The sequence below is a fragment of the Myotis lucifugus genome, unplaced genomic scaffold, assembly GCF_000147115.1.
Source record: "Myotis lucifugus unplaced genomic scaffold, Myoluc2.0 scaffold_8, whole genome shotgun sequence".
Lineage (NCBI taxonomy): Eukaryota > Metazoa > Chordata > Mammalia > Chiroptera > Vespertilionidae > Myotis > Myotis lucifugus.
In genome coordinates, this window is record NW_005871056.1 from 17,086,434 (window position 1) to 17,106,746 (window position 20,313).

A 20,313-nucleotide genomic window follows, 5' to 3' on the forward strand; every position below is an offset into this window, starting at 1 on the left:
CGTTAATGAAGTCATCTTTCTGACGCTCTGAACTTGTTCTTTGAAGGGGAAGGCACATGGGTCCTGGTTACAGACAGAGAGTTTACAACGGAACAACTGGACATCACAGCTGCCTCTATACCAGGCTTTCGATTAGACACTGACAGGTCCCTTGGGATTCTGAATATGTTTGTCTGTAATTATACTTTTTAATTGAAAGAGGCAGGCTGTGCAGGGAGAGAGGGAAATCAGCAACCCCGCGAGAAATGGCTGCAAGAAGGGATTCAAAAATATTCAAATTAGATTTCAAAAGGCATCTTTAAAAGGAGCATATATTGATTTTTGTGTTCATCACAGAGACGACTGAAAAAAAAGTAATAAAGATATACATCTCAGAAGAAACAATCAAAAAGGAGAGGCTGGCTCATAACTCCCCAAAGCCATGTCCCCTGTAGAGGGTTTGTTCTTAGAGAAGGTACCTAGCACAGCTAATCTGTTACCTCTCTCGGCCATATGTCCATGGAGGTTTTTTTGAAAACAACCCTCTTTGATGTCCACCCATCTATTCTGGAAGCCAGTGGGCATCAGAGAGTGAAAAAGGCCGATTCTGAAGTAGACCGCGGAGTTGGGGAGGGTGGGAAAGGGGTGGCTGAGGTTTCCCTAATCTCTGTCTGCTGAAGACCTCCTGCCCCGCTGAGTCCTCCCTGGGGTGAAGTTGGGCTCTGAGGCTCTGGGCTGCAGTGCCCTGGGCTGCTGGGCATCTTGCCCTGTTGAGTGTTTTATGACCTTGGGCAGACGGGCTTCTGCCACCTCCAATAATGACCCTTCTCTCGATACCGCAAGCACAGAGCTCTCTGAAATAAAGCAAGCTGGTGCCAGGGAAGAGATCCACAGTTTGAATATGTTTACAATCTCGTTCTTCTGCCTCAGTTCAGAACCTAACATTGTGCTTGGCCCTGGGAGGTCCTGTGCCATTGAGATCCTCACAGAGGTAATTAGAGAAAGGAAGCTGCCCTGTGGGAGGGACAGTCCCACTTTGGAGAAGGAGGGAGAGGGGAGGCTCGTGCAGGGCTTCCCAGGGAAGTCAGAATGTGTGCAGGGCCAGCGTTCGGTTCCATGGCGGACTGTGGCATTTCAAGTGATATGACAAGACATAGAAATGTCATGGCGAATGTGACAGACGCCTGGCACTTCAGGGAGGTCTGTGCAACAGGAGTGAGGGGCAGAACAAAGGTTACAGGAGGAGGAGGAGGAGGCAGGGGCTAGAAGGAATGCCCACCCTGACCCCTGAGGGAGGGGAACATGGTGGAAAGGTTTGACAGAGGAATGACAAGGTCAATTCTGGTTTCGCAAAAAACGGAGCAACGATCATAGTCCAGGCAAAGCTGTATATTCCTGCCACTGTCCTAAGTGCTTTCCATGTAGTTAATCCCCACAACAATCTTAATGGGTAGATACCACGGTTAGCCCCATTTTACAGAGAGGGTGAGTGAGGCAAATTAAGTGAGGGGAAGCAAGGTAAGTGGTAGCACTAGTAAGTGGGGAAGCTCAGGACAGAAACCGAGACCACTTGCCTCCCAGGCCCAAGCGATTTAACACTAAGCCACACTGCCTCTTCACAAATGACCCATGTGGATGTACACCTGTTAACCTTGACCTGCTAATTCCTCTCTACTTTTCAGACTGAAAAATGAAGGCAGAGAAAGCAGATTTGACCTGGGAAAGGTCCCACAGAGCAGTCAGTAGAGTATTCTGTCGAAAAAGAATCCTATCAGCCATTTTTAGTTTCTGGCATTTTTAGAAACAAATGTAAATACAGGGCAGAGACCAGCAAAAGAAGGCATTTCAACAGGAGTCCGTAAATCTAACTACTACATTATTAACGTGCTCACAATACTGCCCGTGCCTAATACGATGCTTCCAGTGAAATGTGCAAGGTATCAGCGAAATCTTCAATAGTTTTGCCACAATGTTGTAAGCTAATGACTATCAAGTAAATCAGTGAGTCTTTTGCTCCAACCTCTTTTCATTCCAGGCAGGCCCCTCAAGTGGTGATGGCACTCATTTGTGTAACAATAACAGTGATGAGAAAGAAGAGCCATTCATTCCTCCCCTTCTCGCCAGACTCCTGACACTCTAATCTGGCACTCTTGATTGAATCCTGTAAACTGACATTTATGGCCAAGGTGATCTATACCTTTAATGGGAAAAAAATTAACTATCTGGAAATATGTGCACAAATCATGTAACTGACTATTTACCCACTGCCATGCTGGCTTCTTACTGAAGCATAAACGATTTCAGGGCAATTGCTAAGAGCCACTTACCTTTCCAACGCACATCCATCAATGTGCTAAAGCTGCTTCCAGAGTGGGATTTCCAGTGGCAGGCATCATGTTCCCGCCAAGATAAAGGCCCTCCTCGTACCCTACTCAGTCATTGTGAAGGCTCTGTTACAGTATCGCCGCACAATAAATCCAGGGCGCAATTGTTATTTATCTCATCGTTTCTGTCTTCCTTGTTCCGAGCTTGTTGCTTCTTTCTCACTGTCATGTTTGGGAGGACTGTTAAGTAGGGCAATTGAGAACACCCCCTACATCTGAATAGTGGAGTGTTTGTTGAGGAGGTTGTAAGTAATGAATGCCTGTTGGCCAGAGAGCTTGTGTTTGAATGGCAGGTGAGGTAACTCCAAGACATTAGACAAAATGTATAGCTGGAAAACCACCACTTCTAGACTCCTCACCTCACGTTTCAAGAAGAACAGATTTTTCATCAGCCTCCACAATCAATGAAATGAGGGAGGGTAAGCTTTGGGGTCCAAACTCACTGATACCACTTGTATTCTTAACGATGGAAAATTTGCTATACAGCTGTGAAACGCCCAGCCAGAACCTGTCCTCAGGCCTAGGAGACAGGAGGAACCTGCACAACTGAGAGATGGAGGAGGGGACTTGGCTCATTTAGATGTTTTGCGGAAGAGGGTTTGCTATTCTCATATGTAGATTTTTCTGGAGAAGCTATTTATTTGTAGACATGATGCTACATAAAATGCTACAAAGAAAGGTGGCCTGAACAAAACACTGCTAGGAATGGCAGAGCTTACCTGAGAAAACTGGGGGGAGGGGGCATCCAGGTGCAGTCACCAGAGAAATGAACTCTTTCAGACTGAGGCCCCCTCCTCAGGACACAGACATTGGGATATACACAGAGGGAGACTTTAATAGCAGCATTTACAAGGTTGGCTTGCTGAAGCAACTGGTGTTGGCTGGGATGACTTACAGCTCATGTTGTACTATTATTTTGATTCTGAAGTTTGGGTGAGAGTGAAAAAGGCAGGTAAGTTTGAGTTTTCACCACAGTCCATGACATTGAACAAGAATTATTCCTGAACATGGCTAGACGTGATGCCACGGAAAGACTTTTACTCCGTCACAAAACTCCTTTGAGGCACACAGCTAGCTGGTTTACTGTAGACTAAACATTCTAACTTCATCCTCCTCCTCAGAACAATTTGCCTGCAAACACCCAGGTTCCAAGAATCAAGGAAATGAAAACTTTCTACACTAATGATTTTATAATTAGAGAAATTCTTGCCCCAGAAGATAAAGTAACAAATACATTTATGGTTTATTTCAGGAACTTCCTAAAAATCCACCTATTTGAACAAAAGATCACTCATTCTCAGAAAAATAAGAATTGCCATGTAGGTAAGTAGTACTTTTTCACGATCACTTAATCAACTGGCCCAAGCCCTCTAATCACATGCATTTACACAAAAAGACTTGCTTCAAAACCCTCCTCGCTGGGTCCACCAACAAAACACTGCATTATCACAGACTTTCCCCGATTCTGGTCAGGCTTCCCCTCTGAAAGAGGTGCCTTAATACCAACCCCCAAATGTCAGTGTACTTGCCCTTGATCTTCCTCTGCTGAGGAGTTCCTAAGGCTCTTTCAAGGTGGTGGTCTCCCTTATTGCAGTAAATGAAAAACAGGACTGCTTTTATCCACAGGCTACGTGGGTGCTTTGTCAGGGAGTTGTTAGTTAACACTCAAAATTCCAAGCTATTAACTTCTATATTCTACTGTTTCGTGGCCTTGCGCAGAGCAGACCATGTCAGAGGTAGGTGTACACCTAGGAGTGGAAAGGCTCGTTCGTGTGACAATTTCATGGTTAGCTCCTGGAGGAACTGCCAATCTATTCTCTTTCTCTGCATTTCCACTTTGTCATTGAAAGAGAACTAAGGCAGTGAAATCAAAATACTCAGGATTTTGGGCACTAACATGGAACTAAAAGATGAAAGGAATTAATCTTTTAGATTTAGACTAAGAAGTAATAGAAATTAAATGATTAATTGGGGGTAGTTGGCATGATAGAAATATCATCCCAGTACGAATGAGAAGGAAAGTGGGTTAATATCAGGTATAGCCTTATCACCTCTCCCTACCCCCTAGGGCAGTGGTCGGCAAACTCATTAATCAACAGAGCCAAATATCAACAGTACAACGATTGAAATTTCTTTTGAGAGCCAAATTTTTTAAACTTAAACTATATAGGTAGGTACATTGTTATTAACTTAATTAGGGTACTCCTAAGGCTTAGGAAGAGCCACACTCAAGGGGCCAAAGAGCCACATGTGGCTCACGAGCCACAGTTTGCCGACCACGGCTCTAGGGAGTTCCATTCAGTTTCACATATTGGGCCATGTTCTCTGTGGGAATCTGAGAACAAATTGGAGTCAACAGAACTCTCTCCTGGAGCTCATCTAAGTCTCCTACTGTGTTAACATCCCTTATTCTTCCTGTGAGTGTTCAATCCTGCTTTCTCAATTCAGGGGGGTTCTGGTTCTGTCTGCTTATCATTAATTCAGGGTTCTTAATTCTGGGTTCTTCCCCAGACTTTTCCAGGAATGTGATGAGAACATTTATCATACAAACAGATTAGCTCATTTAGATACCAAAGGTACTTAAGTATATAAAATGGCATCAAACTCATATCTGTATAAACAACTACATAATTCTCTAAAAATAATGGGACTTTCGTGTTATAGAAATAATAGAAAAGCCAATAGTAAAGAACTGTGGTAGGCAAAATAATCTACCCCTTCTTTACACCTCCCCACCCCCCCAATTTCTACATCCTAATTTCATAATTGGAGAAATTGCATGGAAAGGAGTCTTTGCAGATGGGATGATGTTATAGATCTTAAAATAGGGACAATATCCTGGATTATTCAGGTGGGACAAATGTAATCACATTGGCTCTTCAAAGTTGAGGAAGTCAGCAGAGTCAGAGAGAGAGATACGACTGTGGAACAAGAGACTGGAAGCTTGAGAGGGACTTGACCCACCATTGCCTGCTTTGAGGATGAGGAAGGGACCATGAGACAATGAATCAATGCAGCCTTTAGAAGCTGGGATCAACCCACAACTGGCAGCTAGCAAAGAAAGAGACTTCAGTCCCACAACCACAAGGAACCATATGCTGCCCACAACCTGAATGAACAGGAAAGAGATTCTCCCCTGGAGCCTCCTGAAGAAGCACAGCCCTGGTGACACCTTGACCTTAGCCCTGGGAGACCGATGTAGGACTTCTGACCTACAGAACTGTAAGATAAGAAGTTTGTGTTGTTTTAAGCCACTAGAGTTCTGCTATTTACCGCAGCAGTAGAAAACTAATACAAGAAACTTGACCACATATCTCATTGCTGTCTTATATCAGAGAAATTATTGCAATTCATTCGGCAAGTGTCCTTGTGAAGTAGCTATTTTGCTTGACCTGACCTTATTTTAATACATATGGGAACTGCCCTTCAGGTGGCAAAGGCAGGACTCACCTTGGCCCTTCTGACACTGTCCCACTTTATAAGACTTTCTCCCAGTAGTTTAAAAACATTCCAAATCAAATTCTTATATTTTAACACTAGTGGCCCAATTCATGAAATTCGTGTATGGGTAGGGTCTCTAGGCCTGGCCAGGGATCAGGGCCAATCTGTGGGGCGACCGGTGGGGCAATGGGGGGGGGGGCCACTGGCACCCGCCTTGACTGGCCTGGCACTGCCCCCTCACAGGCCATGCCCTACCCCCCAACCCCCCGCACTCATCTTGGCTGGCCTGGGGCCTGCAGGCTGGGAGCAACTCCTGTGTTGAGCATCTGCCCCCCTGGTGGTCAGTACGTGTCATAGCTACTGGTCCTTCTGCCGGTCATTCCGCCATTTAGTCTATTTCCATATTAGGCTTTTATTATATAGGATAAGTCATTCTAGAATTTCTGCCTTCCCAGGGCAAAAAGTTAAAGTTAGGCAGAGAGTAGTTAAGCTCATCTCTTTCCTTGAATAGTTTTGGATTGACAACAACTGGTGAGGGTCCTGTTCCAACAGCTAAGCTCTCTAACTTATCTTCTGATTATCTCTTCTTCCAAATGTGTTTTCCTGATCCCAAAATGCAGACAGTAATGAAACTGAACAATTTCCCCACAGAAAATTATTGTATATTCATAAACATCAAGTGATTTGCTTGAATGCCTACAATGCAAACAGAAAATTATGAGGATTTGGGCTTCTCTAATGTCCATGCTTATGGAGCCATAGGGATCATTATAAATATTATTAATCTTCCAGACACTCACAGATAGAACACTGTGATACTCCACTGATTACTAAAAGAAAAGCTGACAACACAAGAGTGATCTCCTTTTCTTTCATTTTCAGGATGTTTCATTTCCAAACAAACGCATTTTCTTTACCCAGGCAGCCCTCTCTTACAGCTTCTATTGAACCTTTAAGAACTATTATAAACTTATGGGTGTTTTTTATTACTAATACTATTGATATATTATTATTGATTTTTAAAACCAATTTCCAGAGACCATAAATTCAGGCATGTGCTCAAACCAAATTAGTGGAAATAATTTAGTATTTACACTGCATCTAGATTCGAGTATCCCAAAATGCTCATGGGAGTAAGGGGGATGCTGGGTATCAGGCAGTGAGGAATGGTGGGGTCTGCGGTAACTTGAAGAACTCATGCCCTGTCTGAAGTGGGAAGTTGCTACTTGGATCCTGCCAGCTGTGCATGAGCAAAGGCACATTATTGCCAGATCTCCCGATTTTTAAAAGAGAAGCACAATGTAATTATGAAATTTCTTGATTCGTAAAATATTGGCAAGTAATGAACTTTTTGAACATAACTGCTGTCTGTTTTCAGTTTGGGATTTCTCATCTCAAGTTGGCTGACAATTGGGAAACAGCACTTACTGTTTTGAATTTGTAAACATCCTTTGTAAAATATCACAGCCTCAAAGATGATGGCAAATGGAAATAACTCTATCACTCTGGTTACAAGTTAAAAGCCATCTTTCCTGAGAGGCCTTTCTTGTTCTGGTTCACAGGTCTGGTACATGGGCTGTGCCGTGATTATAAACCAGATTCACTTCATCCTAAATCCTTGGCTGTTTTGACTCTTCCTCTTTAAAAAACAAAACAAAACTAATTTATAATAGAATTCAACTGTGTGTCTGTTCGTCTCATCTAATTAATATAGAACAAGGCATTTTTATATGCTAAACATTATGCTAGGTGCTGGGGCATAGAGAAAAACCATCTAGCTAAGCACTAGAAAATGACATTTTGAGGAGTATGAATGAGGTACTAAGCTAAAGATATTAAATTATTATTACTGTTGTGGCTAACATTTACTGAGTATTTACTAGGTACCAGGTGCTGTTTTAAGTGCATCACATGCATTGCTACATTTAATTCTAACAATAATCCTATAAAATTGGCACTATTGTAATCCTGCTTTATGGCTAGGAGGTGGTGGCGCTGAGGTGCCATCCATTTAGTCAGGTCAGCTTCAGAGATGTTCTCCTAATTACTAACAACAAAGCTATACCTGATAAGATGAGAGCCATTCATTATGATGACCAATAAGGTGAGTCAATAAAAGAAGCCTCAAATAGAAGCTGAGAAATGTCCTAGATTTGGACAACTTTCATATTTTTCTCTTTGTCAGCACTACTTTGATTACGGCTATCCATTTCCCCACAGCTCACGCAATTCACTGTAAATTATGAGTGTGATTAGAGTAGTTTCACTCTTGTGATTATGAAATAATAGAGTGATTAGTGATTTTATAGGTAGATATAAGTATTGATTTTGAGATACATACTTTGATTAAATGGTGATTTTGGCAATCAACCATGCTTTTATGTCTTTAAATGCCTGTGTAGAAACAAAATTCTAACCAGTGTGAAAGATTTAATATTTAATAAAAATAATTTCTCAGATTAATTTGTAACCACCTCCGTTTAATAAAAGCTGAAAGAAATCTGCTTATTGAGGGTGGGCTGGCATTCTTTTTTTTTCCAATCGGACATATTAAAGCAAAAAAAAATTATTGTCATTTCTGATTGCTACTGTGAATGAAATTGTCAGTAAAGAGTATGTGACCTAAATTGCCTTAATTTATTGATAATGAAACAATCCAGAAAGCATTATGAATGGCTTCAGTAAGGGTTTCCTGGGGCTGAAACGATGTGGCCTAGACCTAGTTTTTCTCTCCAAGTTTTGATTCCTTTTCCTTGGAGCTCATCCACTGCGGCCTCCAAAGGGCCCCATGTGGCTCCTAAGGACACAGCAACTCCCAAGGAGCGCACACTGTTGTCCTGGATTGGCCAGCAGACATCCAATAGTGTATCCTGATTGGACAGACTTAGTTTGATGGCCAGCCCCATCACCACCATGGTGAGTAGCTTAGGGTGAATCGGGTCCTGTGCCTGCACTTGGGAACCATTAAGGACAAACTGCATTCTAAAAGGAAACTTGGATACTCTTCCCAGAAGAAGGAAGAGTGGCTGCTTGCTGGAGGTAATGTACATAATTAAAAAGAATTTATGTTCATTTAATATGGTTTTATATTAAAAAATACCTACTGTGTGCCCGTGTTCATAGGTATATAGTACAACGAATAAAGCATGGAATTCTACCTTCCAGAAGCTTTCCGTCTCTAAGTGGAAAGAAAGTTCAACAGAGAATAAATCACACAAATAGCTACCCATGCATCAGAAGATCACAGGTTGGACTAGCCTACAGAATGGCAGATGATCAAGTTTCCAGAGAAGGTTAAACACTATTCATTCAGAGTCTTCTATTTAAGAGAGTGTGAAATTCCCTGTAGGAAGCTGCTCATTAACAATAGTTGTGTGCGTTTGTTTGTTTTTAACTTTAATTAGCATTTTGGTATTTTAGAGAATTTCAATTATTTGAAACATTAACATTTTGGGCATATCTAAATTTCCTACTAATTGAAAATAAATAAAAAATGACCAAAATAACCTTTGTTTCTAATACACATAATATAGAGTTTATTTCACATCATACATTTAGAATTTTTGAAAGCATCCACATTTCACTTCTTGCCTTTTTTCCCCAACATATTTCACTATCACTATTTTTAAATAGCACTGTCATTTTATGGACTTCCTTTTCTTTTTCTCTTCTCCACCTTGGGGATTACTACTTATTTTTCAAAGCCCAGTTCAAATATACTTTTTGGTAGCTTTCCTTAAGTCAGTGCCTATAGGAGCCTTTAAAAGCACTGTATCTATTACAGAGCCCGTCCTCTAGTCTGTACACCAGCCTCTCCGTTATCCCAGCATCTCCATTAGCTATCACCCTGCCTGACACGCTGCAGACAACCAATGTCTGTATGTTGCATTATCCCTTCTCTTGCTTCTCTGCCAGGAATAATGTTTTATGAAATCTCTGCTGAGTAGAATACGAACCTGAGAAAATAACTCAGGGTGATTTCTTTTGGGGCTGCCACTGGGGGAGTAAGTGGCTGTGCTAGTTGTGATTTCCTTCCCACGAATTCTCGTTCTTGCAGAAATATCCTAGTAGCAAACCACGTGGTCATCTCTTGGCCCACAGAGGTGACAGGGCCCAGAGCTCCTCTGGTAGTGGGTGTGCACCAGGGCACTAGGTCCCAGGCAGCCCACTCCTGGACACGGACATTCCAGAGGACCCAATCTAGAAGAGCAAAGTAGTCTGGCCTATAGCACTGGGATTATGAAACTCAAACTCTGACTTCTGGGCTAAGAAACTCATTTTTAATTTTTTTTGTTATTAATCCTCACCTAAGGATATTTTCCCATCGATTTTTAGAGAGGGAGGGGGAGAGACAGAGAGAGAGAAACATGGATGTGAGAGAGAGACATTGATGGTTTGCCTCCCACACACGCGCTGACCAGGGCTGGGGATACATGCCCTCGACAGAATCGAATCCCTGGACCCATTAGTCTGCCGGCCGACACTCTATCCACTGAGCCAAACTGGCTAGGGCTCATTTGCAATTACTGACCACAGAGAAAGCGCTCCTTTCATTTGCTAGAGATGACATAACTGGGGATTGAAAGTGTACCCCCGAGTCTTTGTAAATGAGACGTGCCCTTGTTACTTGAAGTGCTTTGTTTTGTTCCATTTATGAGAAGAAAGCAAATCTACAAAACTCAATTTGCCCAAATTCAACTCTCATAGAACTTTTAACTAAATCATAATAATTCGAGAAAAAGGAACACCATGGGCCAGGGATGTTGGGTAGGATACCAACCACAGAATAAGCTACCTGGGCAGTGGCCTTGGCTCTCCAATGAGTGTGTGTAGAGTCCTCTGGGTCCTGTATTTACCTTCTCTTTTGTCTTTTCTTTTGGATTCAAATTCAATTTAATAGTATCCTAAATGCCCCCTAGAGACATCAACAGGGTGCTCTCCTATCAAGGCCTGTCATGTCAGTGGCTACTCTAGTTAAAGGAACCCAGCCTCTCACAGGTCTAAACATGGCCCCCCTGTTCATGGCTCAGCCATTCATGCCTTTGGGTTCCATACAACACTGAGCATAAACTACTGGATTTACCTGAGGATTCAGGTGTCCTATCTGCTTTTCCTAATATACCACTGTCAGCATGACAAATTAGAAAACATGTTCCCTCTGCCAACTCAAGCATATATCCCAGACCTAGCTTCCATACGCAAAAGCAGAATCCAACCTAGGTGGTCATCTCGATGTTCCAGACATCTTAAACACAATATTTTTAGTGGGGTGGCATTTAGAATAGTTGGAATGAAATTGTATCATTTTCTATGAGGTTTTCAAGGCCTTGGGTTCTTTGTTGTTCTCTATTGGATTTAAAGACTTTATAGGTTAACAATTTCATTAAAAAAATAACTAACGCAAAACTCTTCTGAGTTACAAACTAATATCCATTTCATGTTGTCTCTCACATATTTAAGAACACTAAATTGGGATACTTTATTGTACCCTTCCCACTCACAACCAAAGTGCCATCAGCATGACACAAAGCTCTATAGCAAGGCAAATATTTCAGCCTCTTCCCACGCCCAGACCTTCTGAATCAGACACTCTGGGGTGAGGCCAGCTGTGTGTTTATGAGCCCTCCAGGTGATTGGGCCCATGCTGAAGTCTAAGAGCCCCTTCGCTTAGCTATCCTATTTTAGCTCAACCACTGCAATAGGCTCTTACTTGGACTTTCTACTCCCACTTGGGCTTTCTACTCCCACGCTTATCCCTTCTCAGCAGAGAAGGTAAAATTTTCCCTAAATTTCATCCAATCACTCCCTTGCTTAATACTTCTAATGTCTTTTAAGTGCACTCAGAAAATTTTTTAAATATTTATCACTAGAGGCCCGATGCACGAAATTCGTGCAAGGGGCTCGGCCCTTGCAGCCCCCGGCTTTGTCTGGAAGGTCGTTCGGCTTTCTGGTCCAATTAGCATATTATGCTTTTATTATTATAGATGGCCTATAGGGACCACATGCTCTGGCTCTTACCTATCGCTCTAATTCTTCTTGCTCGTCTCTATGTTAGCATGTACTACCCCTGGACTCTGCTGTTTGGACATGCTTTCATAAATATGTTGTTCCAAACGTTTTTCTCCTAGCTTCAAGCAAATGGCTTGCACTTGCAGAATTTAAGGTACACTCCCAACCAACCCAGGCGCTTGTTCCCCTCTGCCTCACCCAGCTGTGCGCCCATCAGATATCTTGTTATCTTCCAAGGTCATCCTGTTGTTCAGGCAGCTACCCCAGCTGGCTGGTGCAACCCTGACCCAGTCTCTATATAAGAGAACAAACACCCACTCGATTCTGACACCGATATACTGGTTTCAGTTCACTGTGAGAAAATGTAATAAAAATTTCTTAAACTCTCAAGACGTCTCTTGGTCTGGCTCCTGTTGGCGTGGATGTAACACCTGAGTCATGCCATTATCCCCATGTCAGCCTTCTGACCTGCTGGGTGGAAGCCTCATACTCCTCACATTGTCTGCTTCTCATCCAGTAGGTCCCTCTCCACATCCATTATACTCTCTCCCACCATGTCTCCTATTACCTTTTGGAATTTCCACATCCAAATCTGTTTTCTAGTTTACCACCTAACTCCATCCTAGATCATTGAATATGAGATCAGGGACATTTGTTTTGTTCTCCACTGTGTACCCACTGCTTCTCATAATGCTTATCACGTGAGAGATACTTTTAACAAAAAACAACACAAAACAAGAACTTGTCGAATGGCTTCTTATGCAGGATAAAATACAAAAGCAATAAAATCACTGTTGATGTTGGTTCTTAAAAATAGTTTGCTTTAGAAATGCCAGGTAATGTCTGAAGTTGGTGAGTGTTGGTTGGGGATTCTTGTGTACATGGACAAATTACACATGCCAGGGACTTACCACTGGCGCAGGGGTTGTGCTAGGGAAGATTCATGTGTTATTTAGTCTCCTGCATCTTACAATAGCCCTGAGCACTCCACTTCTCACCACAGACCTTGATGCTCTGCCTTTAGTTCTGGCTGACACATGTTGGGATCACTCAGACAGCACCCACTAAGAAAACACGATGGGTCTGTCAGCAGGTTATGCTGCTCTGATTGTGCTTTGGATTACTACCTCTTGGGCTTACCTATTAGGCTTTGGTTGGTTATTTATTTGTTTGTTTTGCTTTTATTTCCTCTTTTGCTTGGAAAATGTGCCTTGAGTTCAGGATGCTTTTAGCTTCTAGTTTGGTTTTGGCTCTTAGCATTCATCCCAGCCATGGCTGGCACTTACTGTCCAGCTCCATTCATTCTTGGATGCCAGATCACAATCCTCTGGACCCAACCTTCGTGTATGCTCCCCTGGATGATGGACCTCAGGAGAGGGACAATTGGACAGGTACAAGCAGAACCAGGGAGGGTGAGGTGCAAATGAAGTAATTGACTGTGGTGACTTCACCAACCCCTTACTCCTTATACACAAACCTCCATTCTTAGAAACTACAACCCAAATCCATTGTCCCTAAAACATCAATTCCATATTCCACTCTTAAGACTTGCACTTAGAAATAATTTCTATAGCACACAGTGAGGTGTACACTGATAAAGCATCATTTTCAGTTTTGGAAGGGACATGAGAAGGGATAGGGCCTGTGCCCGTTCATTATATCCCTCAGCTTGACAGGACACAGAGGTGCCCAGGTATTTGGTTAAGCGTGATTGTGGGTATTTCTGTGAGGGTGTTCCTGGATGAGAAGAACATTTTAACTGGCAAACTAAATAAAGTAGATTGCTTTTCCGTTGTGGGAGGGACTCAATGGAAATTGAAGACCTGATAGAACACAAAGGCTGAGTAAGAGAATCCTCTTTCCCTGCCTGTTTTTGAGCTTGAACATCAGTCCTCTGCTGCCTTTGGACTCGGACTGGAACTTACACCATTGGCTCACTTGGGTCTCTAGCTTGTGGACTGCACATCTCAGGAATTCTCAGCCGTCATAAAAGCCAATTCCTATCTATCTATCTATCTATCTATCTATCTATCTATCTATCTATCTATCAGTTCTGTTTCTCCAGAGAACCCAGAATAATGCAGGGCTCTGCTGGACAAAAGAAAATTGTATGTTTCTATTTACTGTGATTTCCACGTATAGTTATGAACCTGGGAAGGCCTATCCAATGTACCTAGCCACAACACCCCTGGTAAACATCATCCCCAAGTTCAATGCCACAGGGAGGGACCTGCTAAAGAACCTGTTGAAATATAACCCAGTCCAGTGCATCTCAGCAGAAGAGACCCTGTAGTGTACTTACTTCTCTAACTTCTGCCCCACCCCACCCCACCCCACCCCCAGGCTCCAGGACCCCAGCCATCATGCTGTGGGCCGGCCTAATTCATTCCCTCCTGGGAGGAGAGGAGATGTAGGGATGCATGGTGCGCTGAACTCCAGGTGTGCCAGGAGGGAGATACCCAGCCTGTGTTCTGCATTCCCTGGGAAAGTCAGTATATTTATTTAAAACTATTAATAATTCCAAATAGACCTTGTAACTATTATTAGAAGCACACTGTTAAATGTTCAACTTAAAATATTAAGAAAAATGGCTCTACAGTTATCAGCTAACAGCTGGGTAGGCAAATTCAAACAGAACATAAACAATCTCAGCAAAATGTAAAAGTTAATCAGACAAGGCCACTCCATGACTGTGGTGGAACAAGACGGTTCTGCCATCATGTTTGAAACTAGACAGAAGCAAGGATACCCTGCAACCACAAAAATAACGAAGACGTCCCTTTTTCGGTTCACATAAGTGCTTACTGTTTCTTTGTTAATGACAACTCTCACCTATCTTTCATCCTTCCATCTCCTAGATAACAATCATGAAATGATTTCTACTTCCTAAGAGAATCCAAACCAAAATGGGCCCCAGCCTCCCTAAACCTGTTTTAATCACTCAACTCAGCACAAAGCCTACAGTGAATCCCATTCCATCCCCTTCATCCTGAAGACCCCAAAGCTTGTCCTTTACTCAGCAAGTTAAGTAAACCTAACAGTGTCAGATGAGCTCCTGATGGCTGCTGCCAGGTGCACTTGGACATAACCTTACACAAGGAAGTGGCTGCTTGCTCAAGATCACATTGTACCGAAAGAGGGAGAGGTTATGGAAACGGATAAAGCTCCAGTTACACAGAAAATCTCAACAGAAAACAAAGCAACTCACTAAAATGTATTAAAAGAAAAAGGAATAAACCACTAAATAGGAAGGAAAGAAGGAAGGTAGGGAAGGAGGGAGGATAGAGGGAGGGAGAAATGAGGAGAAGAATGAAAGGAGGAAGGGAGGAAGGGAGGAAGGAAGGAAGGAAGGAAGGAAGGGAGGAAAGGAGGTCTGACCAAGAGAAGGATCTTGTGGAAGTATTGAAGTATTATCTACTAATTTGATTGTTCAGCAATCCAAGCCTCAGATTAAATGAGATCAATCACATTGGTGCTAGTATTAACTCAACACACTTATCATCATCTTTATCATCATCAACATCATCACTCTCAATGTTGTATTATTACCAGTCCCTGCTGATGCCTGTTAACACGTTGCCTATTCACTCATTATGCACAAGCAAACAAAACCATTTGCCTATTTGAGCAAATTAAAAGCCTGTTCATGTATCACACAAGCAAAGGAAGAAGACAAAACAGAACTCACGTTGAGCTGAAGTTCATCTGTCCACTGTCCAATCAGACGGTAGCCCGGGTTCGTGGTGTTGGTCGTCTGGTACTGAAAGATGTCATACCGCCCCGGGGCATCTCCATTCTTGTTAAACATGACTGGGGTGCCAGCGCTCCCTGCAGAAGGCAAGAAAATGACAGATTTTAGAGTGAAGCAAGATTCCTTCCATCTCTTGTGCCACTGGTGATGGTCTAGAGACCTGCTAATGGACAAGATAGCTAGTGCATAACCCCGTTGTTTAACAGGTTCCCCCCACATGGTCTCTAAGACTCACAGGCAAGCCATCACTGGGGCCGACAGATGCTACTGACAGGAGGTGGGAAAACAAATTGCTTCTTTTTATGAACAGTTCTGTTTCTCAGCATTTCTTAGTAGTTTATTTTAATCTTTTTATTATGGAGAATAAAAATAAATGGTTTTCTAAACTACTTCAAGTTTATTATAATTAATTATTGCTGTTTAGCCTCCAACCACCTAAATTGTGGTCAGTAAAGAGCCATTTGTAAAATAGTAAACAAATACATAAACTTTAAAAGGGGCATGCCGGATTTTAAAAAAATACATAAAAGCAAACAAGCAAAAAAGTTTACTTAAAAGGTACTTGGATACTGATTGCATTGATAAATATTTTTGGCTATTTCTAAATTACTTTATATGATAAACAGTGTAAAATGCTTAGCAGTGTGCCTGGCATATGTTTTATAAATATTAACTTATTTCTCAATCTCCCACTTGAACCTCACATGTTTAAAATGTTCATCTTAAGAGGAAACCAATAGGTTTATTTAGAATATGTTAGAAAGATAGAAGAGAGTGAAAGATACAGAAAGAGAAAGAAAAGGATACATATTTTTGGAAGTGGGATATGAGCGAAAAGTCCCTTAACATTAATCCCATGGAGCAATTGGCAAGCCACATACAGAGAGTGAAACTTGTGAGTTTTGGTTAGTTCCAGGGACAGTTACAAAGGAATCGCCAAAAGTTTGGCAACTGGGTGCAGTTTCTCTCCCCTGGATTCACTGGAAACAGGACAGATGTGGGTGGTCTCAGGTGTGAGACTGATCTCTGCTCTGCCTTTAGGTTCACACTGGATGGATATTCCTCATAACAAACGATGCTCTAGTTCCTGCCTTTTACAAGGAAGTTTACAGGGAGTTTACGAGCTGAAATAAAATCACTGGGAACAGAAGTTCATTTTGCTATTTCGGGAGAGGAGGATGAAGCACTTTTGTGAATTCTGGTTGTAAACTGAAGACTCATGGTGGCAGGGCTCTGCATCTGGCTAAGGAAATCATTAGCCTCTGCAGTTTGGGCCACGGTGGCATTTATGTGAATGATCTGCATGAAAGAAAAACAAAAGCATGTTAGCTGGAGGGAGGCAGTACTTGAATGGTAGGAAAAGATGCCAGCGCTTAGGAAGCAGGGAAGCTGGTGAAACTGGCCCCACACAAGTGACCACTCAACACAGGAAGGGAGTCAGAAAAGGGTCCAATCAGAGGAATAAGAGGCAGACAAGATTGCAATCCTGTGCTGAAAGTGACCCCCACGGGGAGGGTTTGTCCAACATTATTGGCAGAATACAGAGGCAGTTAAAGAACTCCACACCATCTCACAACTGTCAGGCACAGGATTTTATGACATTTCTAGTATTAAATTAAAAAAAAAAATCAGAGCTGTGGTAGGTGAAATAATGGCTCCCCAAATCTGTCCATGTTCTAATCTTCAGAACCTGTGGATATTGCCATTCGGGGCCAAAGGCTTTTTTTCAGTGATGACATTAAGGATCATGGGGGGGGGATGGACAGGGGGGATTGTCCTGGACAATCTAGGTAGATCCAGTGTAATTATAATGGCCCTTAAAAGTGAGAGGCAGCAGGAGTCAAAGGAGGAAGGAGATGGAAACAGGAGGTTGGAGTGACGGAGGCAGGGATCATAGCCAAAGAGTGCAGGTGGCTTCCAGGAGCTAGAAAAGGCCAGGGACTTTCCCCTCAAAGCTCCAGAAGAACAGCCTTGCCTTCACTTTAAGTAAAGCCCAGTGAGATCTGTGCCAAAACACACAGCTATAATGCATTTGTGTTGTTCAAGCCATTAAACTTATGGTTCTTTTATAGGGTATCAGTAGGAAACTACTACAGAGCTGGAGGACACAGAACATTGAACTTCCTAATTTTACAGATACAGTCCTTAGGTTCAGAGAGGGGCAGTCACTTGCTCCAGGGCCACTCAACTAATTAAACTAGAATAGTGTTTAGTAACTGGCTTTGGAATCCCCTAAAACAGGGGTGACCTTTATTAAATTATTCAATCTCCCTCTACATCTGATGGTCACTAGTGATTTTTCTCATAGTGTTAGTAAGAATTAAATGTAATAATATACCTAACGTGCTTAGTTCCATGCCTGATACATAAGTGCTCAACAGATGGTAGTGATATTCCATAGTTGTTTGTTTGTTTGTTTTTAATCCTCACCCGAGGATGTTTTTCCATTGATTTTAGAGAGAGTGGAAGAGAGAGGGAAAGACAGAGAGAAATATCGAAGTGAGAGGAACACATCGATTGGTTGCCTACTTCACACACCCCGACCAGGGCCTGCCTGCAACCGAGGTACGTGCCCTTGACCGGAATCGGGACCCTTTGGTCTACAGGCTGATGCTCTATCCACTGAGCCAAATCAGCTAGGGCATATAGTTGTTTTTATTTTTATCATTGTTTTGTTGGCTAATATCTCAGGACCAGAACACATGCCTTCAGACACCCAGACTTTCCAACGCACCAAAGCTGACTTTCCTAATGGGTACTTAATTTCAATTTCTCCATCAGGGTAACATCTTTTGTTTTCCAAAAAGTGGGCACTATCTATGAATTATGCAGGTGTTGTCTCACCAGCTTGAGTCAGTGGCTCAGTCTGCTTGGCCTATTTGTTTCATCTACATTGTACCTAGACACTACCCTCAGAGCCCATAAAGGCACCCACTGTATCCCAATGGGATTTCTGAAGCTCTCTCTCTATATGAAATACAGGAGCCTTTCCAGTACAGACAGAAGAAGATGAACAAAAAGAAGTTTTTAATATTAGCTTTCTCCTTCCAGTGAACCTTCCAAGTATATAAGAAGAACAAACAAAGTCGGCATTTTATATATTATCAGCAAGAAAATAACCCTATCATTTTGCAGGAAGATAGTAATATCTTGCTCACCTTTCTCTGCTTTCACATTGGGTACTAGGACCTGCTGTAATTGTGTAGCTTCTAGTCATTATGAAATATGATGAGCTTTTCATTGTCTTTGAGAGGAGAGAAGAATATTGGAGGCCTGGGGCTCTGAAAGGTCTCAGGCCACCAGCTAAATATTCACCAGAATGGGACACACCATCTAATCGCTCTCTCTTCCTATAATCTTTGTTAGGCAAAATTACTCTTGTCATGCCCTTTCCATTCTCATTAAAGTTCATGCTTTAAAAAATTAAGACAGAAGAGCCGAACACTTTATCTAAGTGATGACTTGTAATAGCGTATGTGGTTTTGACCTTTCTGATGGATTCTGTAAAGCTAATGGATTATTATTTCCACTTATTTTTTCCACAATACCTTTTTAACAGCTTCCCTGGGTTTCTTAAAAGAGAAAAAAATGGGATTATGTTCAATGAAGTCTATACAGGGATGGACAAAAGTAGGTTACATGATACGAATAAATAATACAATAATTAGCCCTGGCTAGGCTTTTCATTGGTTATAGGTCATCCCCATACACTAAGATTGAGGGTTCAGTCTCTGGTCAGGGCACATACAAGAAGCAACCAAGAAATGCATGGATAGGTGGAAAACAAATTGATATTTATCTCTCTCTCTTTCTATCTCTCCCTTCTCCCCCCCCCTTTAAAACCAAGCAGTATTTTTTTGAAAATTACAATACTTACTAAATAATAATACAAGAATAAACTATTTCACATACTTGGAACTGTAAACCTACTTTTGCCCACCTTCATATCCTATATAATAAAGAGGTAATATGCAAATGGTCATCAGGCCCTTGCACGCTTGTGCCCTTGTGCCCTCCTGCCCTCATGCCAGGGCCGGGGGACCTGGGGCCACACCCCCACCTGGTGGGGCTTGATGGGGGACCTGAGGCTGCGCCCCCTGCTCTGCAGGGCTTGATGGGGGTGGGGCTGGCCGGGTCTGGGTCTTGCACAATTTCAAGGTGCATGCTGGTGAGTGGGGACTTGACTCTGGGTCGTGCAGCACACCCCAGACTCTGACAGGAGGAAGATTTTCATATACATTTTACTAATTTTCTTTCATCTCTGACACTTCTATTATAGAGAAAGGGCAAATAGCAATATTAAAATATTTCATCTAATTAATTCCCTTTTAATGTGCACAAATTTTGTGCACCAGGCCACTAGTATATATATGTGTGTGTGTGTGTGTGTGTATATATATTTATGATCACAGCAGTCCAGAGAAGAGAAAGAAGTTATCAAAAAGAAGTGATCATCTGCAGAAATGTCTCCAGGTAACAGGGCTGGGATGCAGGTGCACTGAGGTAGTGGAAACAGGGCCACTAGACAAGATAGCATAGTGGGAGGCTGGATGACAGGATGTACTCAAGTCTGAAATCTCTATTGGATCAGAGTATCTGAATGAAGCCCTTTCTTCCTGGGTAGAGAAGGACCTAGGATCTCGATTGCTCAGGTATCCAAACAGTCCTCTGCATCAAGGTATTTACAAGTTTTCTGCTCTTACTTTCGCACCCCATGTACAGATTCCAGAAACATGGCACTGATTTGTG

At 42.3% G+C, this 20,313-nt stretch overlaps 1 protein-coding gene across 1 annotated transcript in view; it reads right to left on the reverse strand.

The window, feature by feature from the left end:
• Positions 1 to 20,313, reverse strand: part of GRM7 (glutamate metabotropic receptor 7) — a 688,017-nt gene that overhangs the window by 182,018 nt on the left and 485,686 nt on the right. The window contains exon 7 of the mRNA XM_023749437.1: positions 15,502 to 15,641. Within this exon, the coding sequence (XP_023605205.1) occupies positions 15,502 to 15,641 (140 nt within the window). The remainder of the gene's footprint in view (positions 1 to 15,501; positions 15,642 to 20,313) is intronic.